Consider the following 14,147-nt stretch of genomic DNA (forward strand, 5'->3'; position numbering starts at 1 on the left):
GTTGTGAGTTTTACTTTTTTTTTTCTCAGAATTGCGAGATTTAAACTCACAATTATATAAAGTCGGAATAGCATGTTATAAAGTCAGAATTGTGACTTTTTTCTTGCAATTGCGAGTTTATATCACACAATTCTGATTTTATACCTCGCAAATCTGACTTAATATCACACAGCTGTGAGTTTTGTAGCTTGCAATTCTGAAAGATTCAGAATTGTGAGATAAAAAGTCACAATTACCTTTTTTTATTTTGTATTTCATGGCAGAAACAAGCTTCCATATAATACAGCTGCACAACACAAAGTTATTGTTGCCTGAAAGAAAGAATCGATTCTGAACTAACGAAACAAATCATCAGTCTCACTTCTTGTCACATACCTACGTAACAAAGTAACACATTTGCATAATGCCAGTCTATGGTCTTCATTGGTTGCCCGCGTTCAAATTTATCGACTGTCCTAATCTACTTTGCCCTGCCCTCAAGCGCTGTAGTTATAGCTGAGACTGGAAGAGTCTGGTTCATGTTGTCTACATGTCGAGAAGACGCTGTTTTCAGAACTGCAAATCCACTTTGCACGATGCACTTTAAAAGGACGAGGACTCGCGCTAGAATTGTTAGAATTGAATATTCAAATCACTGCGTATAAAGCGCTGAGGAAGATCCAGAGCTGAAGATCAAATATGCTAATGGCAGTTTTGTTTCCGACGCACGCTCTAAGCGGTCGGCCAATCAAATCAGATCTGAGTAGGTTTGCGGAAAGGAGGGGTTTAGAGAGACTGAATCTTCAAACTGTTTTCAGTCTCTTTGAGAAAATTAGGAACCTTTAAAATAGCATAATAGGGGCACTTTAAAGCATCTATGTGTAATGCATTATAAAGCTACTCATAATGCATTATATCTTTTTGTAAATAATTGTAACCAAAGTTAAAATGCTTTACAATATTTGCAGATTCCTCGTTACATCTGAAATTGGTTGTTTGTCATCTGTTTTAATGCATAGATGTAACAATGTTTAGATAAGTACTATAACTTTGGTTGCAATACATATGTGGGTTCATATATGGGCCTGCATTTCATTTGCATTTTTTTTTTTTATTCCCATCTTACACTTAAAGTCAAGATGAAATTACCCATTTAACTTTCGTAATGTTCATATTAAATCATCTACACTCTTAAAAATAAAGGTTCTATATTGCCATTGATGGTTCCATAAAGAGCCTTTAGAAACTTTCTATTGCACAAAAGGTTCTTTTAAGTGGAAAAGGGTTTTATAGATTATTCAAATGTTATTCACACTTATTCAACTGTTCACTGAAAAGTTCTTTGGGGAACCCAAAATTTTTCTCCTATGGCATCACTACAAATCGCCATTCTGAAATCTTGTGTAGGAACACGTTTGAAAAAGTGAGCAGGATCCAAGATCTGACTTCATGTTGACTTTACGACACAGCGGCGTGTTTGACCTTTCCACAGTGCGCCCTCTCTCTTGGCTCACTGAATTTCTCATTTCCAAAACCCACGAGGTGCTTTTTGAGCCTTTCTGGGAAGACAAAAGTACCCAAGCATGAGCAAAAAGCACATTGTCTTCTGCTACCTGTCCTGCTTTCAAAACCAGATGCACTAGTGCATCACTGGACTGTTTCTCTCTCTCTCTCTCTCTCTCTTCCACATTTCATTTTCAAAGCTGTTTGTGTGTCTATATTCTACACGACACCCGTCCTCACTGATGCTTCAATTCAACCTTCACGCATCTCTGAGAAGAGGACATTAGAGGGATCTTTTAGCGTCTTTGCATTTCAATGATGAAAAGAGTGTTTTAGCAGGCGGCTTTGAACATACTGTAACGCATAGCTTTATGGCTCTGGATGAATGCATGGCGTTCTTCCATAAATCATGAGCTGTTTGGAGAGGCTGTCATTAAACGATACATTAACACATGCCAGCATTCATAACGGGAGGTCTGAGCCATTAAACTGGCAATTCTGTCAGTTTGTTCATTGTGTACATTGGATTTGAATTGCACTGGATTAGAAACATTCATAACTATAGATACAAGTGAAATTAAGAAAGTGCCCTTGTAACATTCAAAGCGACTCATTGGGCCTCATTAGTGAAACAGATTTCAGTGTAAATCATTCATTAAAAAAAAACTCTATTGCAGTTTGATTCCATTCAATGCAGCAAATTTCATAAGAATGCTTACAAATTATTTAAATAAAATAAAGATAAACTTAAAAAAAAAATAATTGCAATAAACATTTTAGATATTTTTTTATATATTTTAGAACAGTGTTTCCCAGCCTTTTTTTTTTTCAGTCACGGCACCCTTTGGAATTAATAAAATATATACAATAGAATAAAGAAACAAATTAAATTAATTGCTTTAAGTTTTTCAGGTAGGTTTAACAGCAGTAAGGCTATTCAGGTAGGATACAATATAAACTAAAGTAATTAAATGTAAAATAACCTTGGATAGTCTTCACTGTAAAAATTAAATACAGATAAATACAGAAGTTCCAAAAGTGATTCAGTCAAGAGCAGTGAGTGATTTTCTCTGTCTTTTGATTAACATTTGATTAATGTTTGATTAACATTAAAAACAGCAGCAGGTGTATTAGGCTGCTGTCACTTTAAGACCTGACGCACGGATCCAATATACTGTTACACATACGTTTTCTTTCTCGACTCTTTGTTAATTTAGGACATAATCAATTGTGTTTATGTGAATACTCGGCAAAAAGGACAATGTGACTATATTTTTGTGTGTATATGACCGTTTAAGTGCAACAAACCATGAAAAAGAAATAAATTTGGCACTCGCAAGCCGTTTGAGAGGCGGCTTTATGTGTGCGTACTTTGGATATGAGCACAGGAATGAAAATTATGCACATCTCACGGTGAAATTTAGGGGCTGTTTACATGACATCATTTTCAACTAAGAAACAACTAGCAAATTAAAAATATTTTTTTACACGGCAGCCTGGTTGGGAAACACTGTTTTACAATAATTACCTGCAAAATTAACCTGCTTTAGTTTCATGAATGAGGCCCATTGATTCACAACTAAATAATTTTGTAATTGTCTATACATAAAACGTGAAACGCTGATATGGTGAGTTACATATAAAGACATAAAAATGAAAAAAAAAAGCTGTTGATAAGTAAATGTGGGTTGTGCATACATAATTGATTAAAATGACAAGTATATAAATGAGCGTAAGGAACGTGACTCAGATCGCGTTTAACACTGGCTTTAGGTGTTTCCGAAGACTTTTCGATTAGAAACTTTCCCAAATCAGAATTACATATGGGGCAAAGGAAATTGTTTAATTCGGTTAAAATTTCAGACTCATCAGGCAAGTCTGTTGGGTACATCTGAATCCAGATTGAAAAGGAAATATTTGTAAAATAAATGAATGTGTTTGCATTGAAAAGGGCAAAAAAACATCTTTGCAAGAGCTATTTTGTTAGATATGCGCTTTTGAATAAAAGTTGCTAACTGGTAAAGCCAAAATATATAATTATATTAGAAATATAAATAAATCTTTCTCTGTAAGAAAACATTTTATAACTAAACCTTTATATATTAAGATATGGATCATTTATTTTGAATTAAGCAGGAGCAGCCCTCGGGAAACTCGACCAGACTCTTTTAACGCTCACCTAAAACTGTCTTATAAAATGACTTCAAATCGCCACCTTAGCAAATAACATTAAAAAAATCACTTCAACAAAAGAAAAAAAAGAGAAAAAGCATTAAAATTGTGTGAAAATCACAGTTAAAAACATTTACTCATGACCTCCCCATGCATTCTCACAGTGGTACATAAACAAATTGATTCATATAGATTTTTTGTTATTTTTTTTCTTTATAATGCCTGTTTTTTTTTGTTTTTTTTTCTTTTTTTTTAGTCGTACAATGAATTCGGGAGGGGCGAGAAAACACCAGAGCGTATTTTGTTGTCTCATTTTATGCAGTATAAAAGGAAAACAAAAATATATTTTTATATTTTCCCATTCTTTTCCGAAAGAGCTATGTGGAAAGTGGTCCCATTTTCACGGCAACCACTTTTTTCATCCGAAAAGTAACTTCATTAAGAAATGAGAGCAGTTGGCCAAAAGAGAAGCTGTTTCTGATTGCACCAAGCATTCTTTGGAAAAAGCAGGATGCAAAGATTTGCGCTCGCTCTTCCTTTCACACACTCACTTGCTCTCCTTAGATTTAGCTAGCTAGTTTTCTCTCCTTTTTTCATGGGCTTTTTTCTTTTTTTTTTTTTTTTTTTTGGAAAACGTCCAGTCCAGTTACGGAAAGGCTAACAGCGAGAGCGACGCTGCGTCTGTCTTAAATGTCCGTGTGGCTGCGTGCCCCCTACTGCCATTATCTCCACCGCAGCAGCAGCGATGTGAGGGCCATTACGGCGACTAGTAACTGCAACAAAGGCTTTTGCTGTTGGGCCGCGCCCGCCGTTGGTTGCGGGTCGCTTTTGTCTGCTTCCAACATCGGGGGCTCGGTGTGGACCACTTCAGGTTCTGTCGTGAAGCCGCTTCCGCTACCTGAGCCGCTCTCCTCATCACCTGATGCAAAGAAACACGAGGAAATGTCAGAAAAAATGCGCAGGAATAACACGTGCCAGCAAACTGCATCCGAAATTGTTAGAACAATGCAGGTTCAGTACAATTAACTCTTTCCCCGCCATTGACGGAATATTCCGGCTTTCTGTGTTTTCACTGTTATACAGTAGGGGTGGTATTACACATCTTCTGAAAGCAGAGTCTCCGGATTAAAACACAGACCCCCGAAAAAAGAGCAGAAACAAGCGATAAACGTATTGCTTATGCACATTGTAGTCTTTGAAAAAAAAAGAAAAGCCACCATTTTCTCAGCTTTTTGTTCAAAATGTTGCTTCTTTATGAAAATTACCCATTCAAGTGTTGATTTACAAGAATGCATGAAGCTTTTTTTTTAATCAGAGGCATAACAATTTTTGTCCTAGTGGTGGCTAGCAACTTTAAAAAAAAAAAAAAAAAAAAAAAAAAAAAAAAAAAAAAGGAAAAAGAAACGCTGATGGGGAAAGAGTTACAAATAGGGAAATAAAAATATAAGGAAAGTTAGTCAACTTCAGTGTCATAACTATTGATTGCAGTTTACCTGAGTATCTAATATATCTAGGACATTTTTCACTTTTTTTCCCCCAATGTTGGCACTTGGGGTTAGTGATAATATTGCTTTTTATTTTTAAAGTTCCATTACTATATATTTTTATATGTATTATACTTATATTACACTTAATGTGTGTTTATAAAGGGCTTAATGACTGCATTTTCATTTGTTTATCATTTCTTTGTATTTTTACTTTATTTTGCATATTCCTTTATATCTTTGCTTTTTATTTTATTATAATTTTTTATATATTTCAAAATTCCCATTACTATACATATTATATATTACATTATATTTGTATTTTTATATTAATATCATATTTTAAATTATATTTATAATACTTAACATGTGTTTTAGAGGGCTTAATAATTGCATTTTATTATTTTTATTATTATTTTATATTATTTATATTATTTATTTATTATTTTATATTATTTTTGTATTATTTATACATGATCAATTGCTAAGATTAATATTGTATTAACAATTTTTTAAACGTTTTTATTATTTTTTTATTATTTTATTAGATTGAATATTGAATATTTATGAATATTTATTTATTTGTATATATTATTATTATTATTAGATAATATTTATTTATTTGTATATATTTATTTGTATTTATTGAATTATTATTTCATTGATTTCTATCATATAGCCTAGGTTTAGAGTTACTCCAGATCAACTCAAACCCCTGCAAACATAAATGGCACCTGAGGACGGGCATATTTCTGGACCAGCATCATACAGTATGTGACCCGACACTCCATTATCATAATTCAGCTTCCTGTTGGTGTCAGTGCTGCCCGGCTCTCTGTTTCTGACAGACGAGGGATTTCATTTCACTGACGCTGACAGAGGGTCTAGACAGCGTGTGACGCTTTCTGACGCCGTCGTATGATTAATGGAGCCGGCGGCCATGTGAGGGATGGGCTGGCCTCCTTAGAGGGAATAACACATGCTGAAGAGTTTTGCATCTAAGAAGGGTGTAAATGTGCATGCCAGTTTGAGCTTATTTTTATCTGTGCAATTGAATCTATTTTCATCTATGCATTATTCCTTTAAGAAAGTCAGATCTTAAGTAGGTCGAAACCAAAATAAGTGTCAATAACAGAATGTATGCTGCATGTCTTAAATACTAATGTGTCTCCTTGAGAAAAGAGCGGTGCACTCGGAGAGCTCAACTTGGTGACTTTTTCACCTTTGAGCTGTTTGGATATCACAATATTGTGCCAAAAAGAAAACACAAACTTACACAATCTAATATAACCTAGAAGTTATACACTGCTGACTTATTAAACTATTAAAAAAAAAAAAAAATAGAATTTTGCATTTTGAGAGTCATAATTGCTTGTGCAAAACACACCGTGTTGCTAGGGTGTTCTGTGTGGCTGCTAGATCCAACTAAAGCCTTGTCAAACACAAATGACTCACATCTTTGCATTTTGTGTTTCTGTAACTAGCAACACAAAGGTAATGGGTTCGATATACCTTGAATGCAATGCAAATCCCTTTGGATAAAAGGGTCAGTTCTGGAATTCCCTATATATACTCTCACTGGCCTAAACCTGTTCAACTGCTCGTTAATCAGCCAATCACATGCCAGCAACTCAATGCGTTTCAGCATGTAGTCATGGTCAAGATGGTCTGCTAAAGTTTAAACTTATCATCAAAATGGGGAAGAAAGGTGATTTTGTGGCTTTGAATGGCTTTGAACGTGGCATGGTTGGTGGCATCTCTGAACACACAACACGTCCAGCCTTGAAGCAGATGAGCTACAGCAGCAGAAGACACACCGGTGCAACTCCTGTCAGCTAAAAACAGAAAAACTGAGGCTCACCAAAATTGGACTACAGAAGATTGGAAAAACATTTCCTGGTCTGATGAGTCTGGATTTCTACTGTGACTTTCAGATGGTAGGGTCAAAATTTGGCGTAAACAACATGAAAGCATGGATCCATCTTGCCTTGTATCAATGGTTCAGGCTGCTGCTAGTGGTGTAATGGTGTAGGGGATATTTTCTTGACACACTTTCGGCCAATTGTTGCTGACCATATCCATCCCTTTATGACCACAGTGTACCCATTTTCTGATGGCTACTTCCAGCAGGATAACGGACCATGCCACAAAACCCAAATCATCTTAAACTGGTTTCTTGAACATGGCAATGAGTTCACTAAATACTCAAATGGCTTCCACAGTCACCAGATCTCAATCCAACAGAGCAGCTTTGTGATGTGGTGGAACGGAAGATTCGCATCACGGATCTGCAGCTGACAAATCTGCAGCGACTGTGTGATGCTATCAGGTCAATGTGGAACAAAATCTCTGAGGAATGAAACATTCTTGTTGAATCTCATTGAATCTATGCCACAAAGAATCAAGGCAGTTCTGGAGGCAAAAGAGGATCCAATCCAATACTAGCAAGGTGAACCTAATGAAGTGGCCAGTGAGTGTAGGTTACTCCAGAACAACTCAAAACCCAGCAAACATAAATGGTATTTTACCTGAAGATGTGCATATTCCTGGGTTAGGATGGACAACAAAACCCCTCATATATTTCTTGAACACCAGAACATCAGAAACAGTCATCTGTACTGTTTTACAGTAGTTGCACATACAGCAGACCATAAACTAATGTTCTCTACTGACAGAAACAGAGATTTACTTGTGCGAGTGACTTACTCGAGTCTTGGAAGTAGACGTCTTTGCCATTGTAGGCGTTTCGTAACTTGTTGGTCATCACTCGCAGGGTCATGATCTGCTGTCTGATGAAGGTGTCTGGTCTTGTGATGTCCACTTCCACCTCCGGGTTATTGAGCTGGTTCGTAAGGCCGTCTTTTACAACTTCAGGAAAATATCTAGAAAGTAACAAACAAACATTTGGAGGATTTTTTAGGTGGGAATATTTTATTAAAATGTTTTCACAGTTGGGGTTTAAGAAACACATAAATGATTCATTTTTTGGAATCTATGATTTGGTATAATCTATATTTGATCAAAAACTCATAATTTATCCAAACACATCTTTTGAAATTCATTTTCTCCACCCTATTATGTGATAAAACCTCAAACACGCATGAGTTCACAGCGTTTGCAGGTGGTCACGTGAGCAGGCGTTGTTTGTTGACTCAACCATGACCCCATCAGGAGTCGCTTTAGCAGGATCAGCACCTCTCACATTCACATTAACATGCCCTGCAGCTCTACATCGAGTGCAGAATTACTTCATTTGCAATATTCAGTTGCACTATGTGCATCAGGAAGTCAGCGTTTTTGCGTCGCCCTGTGTTGTATAACAGGAATAATGCGAGGCTGCAATCTGCACTTTCACCTATAGTGTGAAAATCACCTTGGTTGTAAAGGTGCTAAACATTACAACTAGATGTGTATTTCTTGCAGGGAATGCTGTGCTTGCAAATCAGCTAATAAATAGTGTTAATGTTTTAAAAAGTCAATGTCGAAACACTCGGAACGTGTCCTGTTTCCTGTCAGTTGCGTGCAAGTTAATGCATTATTTTTTAGAAATAATAGAGTAAAAATAATAATAAATAATAGGCTATAATTTGTTCAATAATTACAAGAAAGACATAAAAATATAATATAAAATAATTGTAATGACGTCAATGCAAATTTGATTATTAATGGTTCAACAATATCAATGAGATTTTATTTAAATACATGTTTTTAAATCTAATGAATGCTTAACAAAAACCAAACACTATGCAACTAGTTTTGCTTAAAATAAAATTAAAAAGTAACTGTAATGCAGTATTTTTTTTTTTAATCAGTGATATTACAGTTTTTCACAATTATCTTTTTTTTACAATTATTACCTTTTACTCTGAGGCAGAACTGGAGAAGACTGAAATGATCTACATAATGAAGTTTGTAGAGTCTGTGATTCACACTGAATTAATTGCATATATCATTTTTTCCGTTCTCTGAATTTCTGCCTCTGTGTCTGAACACATGTTGCAGCATTATGCATGCAACGAACTCTATTAAGATCTAATCTCCAAATAAGCGCTTTAGCAAGAGGTAATTGTTTGTGCCTAATTAATATTTCAGGTGGTGCTTTGTGGAAAAATAAATGAAACTTGTTGAATGCTCCTGGGTTGCGCCATCGCAAATTTGCTCCTATTCAAATGCAAACTGTGCGGTTTTAAAGCAGTAATTAGCCAATAATGAGACTGTTGTACTCCGTGGAGACCAGATCTGACAAATATTGGAAAGAAAAAAAACATCACATGCATTTCAGCTCCACCAAGTCTTATCATTTACGTTAATTTGTCTTTTAGGTACTCTAAAAAAAACCCTCTTCACCCAATACAGGTCATTTACATGATGAGGCCGCTTGGAAAGAAAATGAAACGCATCTTATATTGCACCATCTGCTGATATTCTCACTTGTGGAGGGCTGTAAAGTGAATGGGTTTTCTGCCAAGCCGTCTGGCTTATTGTCAAAGGCGGGCAGACGGAGTGACAGACATCATGGCGTGTTCTATTAGATGCCCATGAGCAGAAATGAACTGAAGGAATGAGCTACTGTAAAACTATGGAAGCTTGTTTTCTCCAGGGAATAAAACAATTTTAAAGATAATTGTGACATTTGCAAGAAAAAAAAGTCAGAATTGTGATGAAAAAGTCACAATTCTGACTTTTAAAAAAAAAAAATTATCAGAATTGCGAGATATTCCCCCGGTTTCACAGACAAGGCTTAAGCTAGTCCTAGACTAAAATGCATGTTTGAGCTGTTTAAACTGAAAGCAACTTGAACGGGCATATCTTAAAATATGTCAGTGCCATATTTTTGTCTCAAGAAGCACACCAGTAATGTTTTTTACTAGGATTCCCTAATTGAACTAAGGCCTAATCCTGGTCTAAGCCCTGTCTGTGAAACCGGGCCATAAGCTCGCAATTCTGACTTTTTTTCTCACAATTCTCTCTTTTTTTTTTTTTCTCGCAACTGCGAGTTTATATCTAACAATCCTGAGAAAAGGAGTCAGAATTGTGAGGAAAAAAAATCAGAATTGCGAGAAAAAAAGTCAGAATTATGAGATATAAACTCACAATTGCAAGAAAAAGTCAGAAGTGACAATTGCGAGATACAAATTCGTGATTGTGAGTTATGAAGTCCAGTTCTGAGAAAAAAAAAAAAAAAACGGAATTGCAAGATCTAAAATCGCAATTGCAAGGAAAAAAAAAAGTCAGAATTGTGAGATAAACAGTCGCAACTACCTTTTTTCATTTTTTATTCAGTGGTGGAAACAAGCTTCCATAAAAACCAGAAGTCTCTCAATCAAGTCAAGTCAAGTCAGCTTTATTTATACAGCGCTTTTTACAATGCAGATTGTAATAACACATAATAATCATAAATTATTATGTGTTAAAGGCTGTTTTCACACTGTGATGTTTTGTAATTGTTTGTGTATGTACACATATTTGGGCATTCTCACTGTTTTTTGTTGTTGTTGTTGTTGTTGTTGTTGTTTGTTTTTGTTTTGTTTTTTTCCTGAGCCTTGGACCATTTTTCAAAAAATAATTCAAACTAAATGAATGTGTTCAATCGACAGCTTGTCAGTGTACTTGAACTTACTTTCTATTTGAATATACTGAAAAATATAATTTATGCAATTTGTGATGTGAATTTTCAGCATCATTACTCCAGTCTTCAGTGTCACATGATCCTTCAGAAATCATTCTAATATTCTGATTTGCTGCACAATAATTTAATAATTATAAAATTACTGCCACCACCTCTTACAAAACTTCACCATGGTAATTACTTCAGTAAAGTAATTCTGACTGAATATGAGATTCTTATTTAAACAAAGTATCACGTTTTAGGAATCATATGTTAATAATGAATTTTATTTTCATACCACCAGTCGACATTACACAATTACAGCAGTTGTATGTACTGTTTTTGATTGGGTGGACACACACCAGCCTTGTGTACTGAGCCAACAGGGTGTTTTGTATTTGCCTATGACCTAATATCGCTAAAACAATTACCATCGAAGGTGTCATTGAAACACAACAATCTGCATTGCGACCCAGGGGAACATGTATCTGAAGGTGACCGCCATACCTTCCCTTTGTGTGGCTGTTCCAGCACTGCTCCTCATCTGGGTCAGTCACTTTGTCCTCTGCACAGATGCTGTCTGGCAGCGACGACCAGAATTTCTTCGACTCCTTCAGCTTCTCCTTAATGTCGATCACCTGGAATCACACACAGAAAATCAGTTTAGCATATTCGACACCACAAGCACACAACAAGAGAATGACGATTTAGGCACATTTTGAACTGCGTGATGGATTGGGTTGGGATTATTATAAAGGGGGGAAAGATGAGGCCAACAATTTGCATGGAAATCTCATTCTGGCTCGCTGCGCAGTTCACTTTTTCAGTTTCAACACTGCTAGATAATTCATTGGGGACCAGGTGCAAGTCTAATCCTCCACTAAGCTGTGCTGGTATTTTCTGTACCAACCAGAAGGACAGATTTGTTTTTAAACTGGCTGAACGGGATCGCTGGAATCTCTTCTCAACCTGGAATACTTCTCATAGTGAGAGGTTTATAAATTGGACTTATTTGCAGGCATTATGCCAAGATGTATGGAAATTGTTTATAAATGTCTAGTCCATTGTTAGACATGTCACCGGTTGTCTGTTTCACTCATAACATGCCTTATTAAATGGTTGCTGGTCTTTAACTCTCTAGACATGCACAATATTTCTACTATTTATTAGCTAGCAAGTGCTTGTTAAGGCAAGCGCCGCTATTACTATTACTTATAACTGGGTTACCAATTTCAACAACCACCTAATCCTAATTATCTATCTTATTTTTAATGTAAAAGAGGGCGTGGCTATTTGTAACTTGAATGTGTGAGGTTTCCAGGTCCATTCTTCTAACAGTCTATTATGCTGATGTATAACTAGTATTTGTTGTTTATTTTATTATTATTAAACAGTTTTACAGTTTACTGCACTTCTCTCTAGGTATTTAATTATACCGGCTACTGAATCGCAAGTCTCGCACATTCAAAGAAAGCATGTGTCCGAATTGCAAAATTGCACTTTGCAATCTTTTCAATGCCTCTTTCTGCAAGTTACATCGTTGCACCAGTAGGTGGCGACAAGCGAACGTCTTTGAGTGAGTTAGTGATTCATTCATTCCAACGATCCATTTAAACTTATTAGCATGCCAATGAGTCACTTAACTGATTTGTTCAAAACACTTCATTCACACAGGAACAAAACAGATGCTGCATCCAAAATCACACACGCTACAGTAGGCACTACATTTGGTTTGAAACTTACTTCGTGACCATTAAAAAAGTGTTATATATCATTTAAATGTGTATAGTATGAATGAAATTCGGACATACTACAGCCGCCATGTTGTCATTGTCATGTGACCTATGGCGTCAATTGCATCCTTCACTTCCATTCACATGGGATCATGGGATATTAAGTGTCCATCAAATGCGCACTTCAGAATCTCTCCGGAAGTAGTAGGTCATCTGGGAACTTTTCACCTACTGTTTTATGAATACTTTGAATTCGTACATAATATATTTTTTTTTCCACATACTATATAGTATAAAAGTAGACATATTTGGACGCAGCGGGAAGCTGATTCGTTAAAACAAAAAACAAAAAAAACAGATTAGTTTAGTGACAAAACTGGCTGCCTTCTGGCTGAGTCATTCATTAAATCGATTTGTTCAAAAAATGCTGACTCATTCAGAAAGGAAACACAGCTACTGTTGTTATCTCAGAGATGCACAGTCCACGGTGTAGCAAAATATACAAACTAACTGGTGATATTATGTCAAAACTGTAAGTTACTCAATATTAAGCTGAACTGCTGTATTGTATTGTATGTTTCACAGACTTTGCAGTGTTTGTGCTAAAGACATGATTGCTTCTTCAAATCATGTGGCTTTTTTAGAAAACTGTGCTGTTTCTTTACTAAGCAGTTAAGACTATTTTTTTCCCCCCCAAATGGACCATAAAACATAACTGGGTTATTGATTTCAACAACCTCCTAATTCTAATTATCCATCTTATTTTTAACCTAGTACATAAATATAATAAAACTGCCTTATAAGATCACTCTACTGTAGTAACCCCATACCTGCATAGCTACACCTAGCAAACTCTATCAAAGATGAACAGATTCCTTTAAAAGATTCCTATTTAGAGTTTAATATACTTGTACATTCTGCTTTATATGAAGGGTACACTCTAGGTCAAAGAAAAATGGCCCCAGATGGGCTTCACTCATCCAAGGTGTATTCTATTATTTATCTACATTCTACTCATACTGCCTTTTGTGCAAGAGAAATTAGCTCGTGCCGAGACATTACAGAATCGTCGATAAAATCTTGCCTTCTAGTACATCATCAGATCAGAGCCCAGAGCTTCAGACGTGTGCAGATTGATTTTATTAATGAAGTGCACCGCACTCCAGAAAGCAAACAGATTGATGCTTATCAGTGCAGGGTTCTGACTGCAGGAGAAGATCTGATGGCAGATATCTGCAACACAGTTTGTCGGCCATATTCTTTCCTCGCCAGCGTTTTTTTTTTTTTTTTTTTTTTTTTTTTTTTTAAGTTGCCAGCCACCGCCAACATTTTTGATCATTTTCACAGACAAAAAACAAAACAAAACAAAACAAAACAAAACAAAACAAAACAAAACAAAACAAAACAAAACAAAACAAAACAAAACAAAACAAAACAAAACACAAAAACAAACATTCATGGCCCCCATAATATGTTGTTGCTTCATGCATTCTTTTTTTATCAACACTTGAAAGTGGGCAAGTTTCATTAAAAACAGCAACTTTTGAGCAAAAAGCTGACAAAATCATGTTTTTGTGAAAGGCTTCTTCTGGATTGGATTCAGAACGATGATCAAAACATAAATGGAGCAAACCAAGTCCATCAACACCTCCATAGCTTCACAGTACT

General features: G+C 35.7%; 1 protein-coding gene across 3 annotated transcripts in view; it reads right to left on the minus strand.

Moving 5' to 3' along the window:
• Window positions 1-357: 357 nt before the first annotated feature.
• gpc6a (glypican 6a) overlaps window positions 358-14,147 on the minus strand; it is a 263,321-nt gene continuing 249,531 nt past the window's right edge. For all 3 annotated transcript variants that reach the window (XM_048198035.1, XM_048198034.1, XM_048198036.1), the window contains 3 exons: window positions 11,254-11,384; window positions 7,845-8,020; window positions 358-4,573 (listed from right to left, as the gene is read on the minus strand). In XM_048198035.1, the coding sequence (XP_048053992.1) occupies window positions 4,377-4,573; window positions 7,845-8,020; window positions 11,254-11,384 (504 nt within the window). In that variant the 3' untranslated portion in view covers window positions 358-4,376. The remainder of the gene's footprint in view (window positions 4,574-7,844; window positions 8,021-11,253; window positions 11,385-14,147) is intronic.

This window comes from Megalobrama amblycephala, linkage group LG7, assembly GCF_018812025.1.
Source record: "Megalobrama amblycephala isolate DHTTF-2021 linkage group LG7, ASM1881202v1, whole genome shotgun sequence".
Classification (NCBI taxonomy): Eukaryota; Metazoa; Chordata; class Actinopteri; order Cypriniformes; family Xenocyprididae; genus Megalobrama; species Megalobrama amblycephala.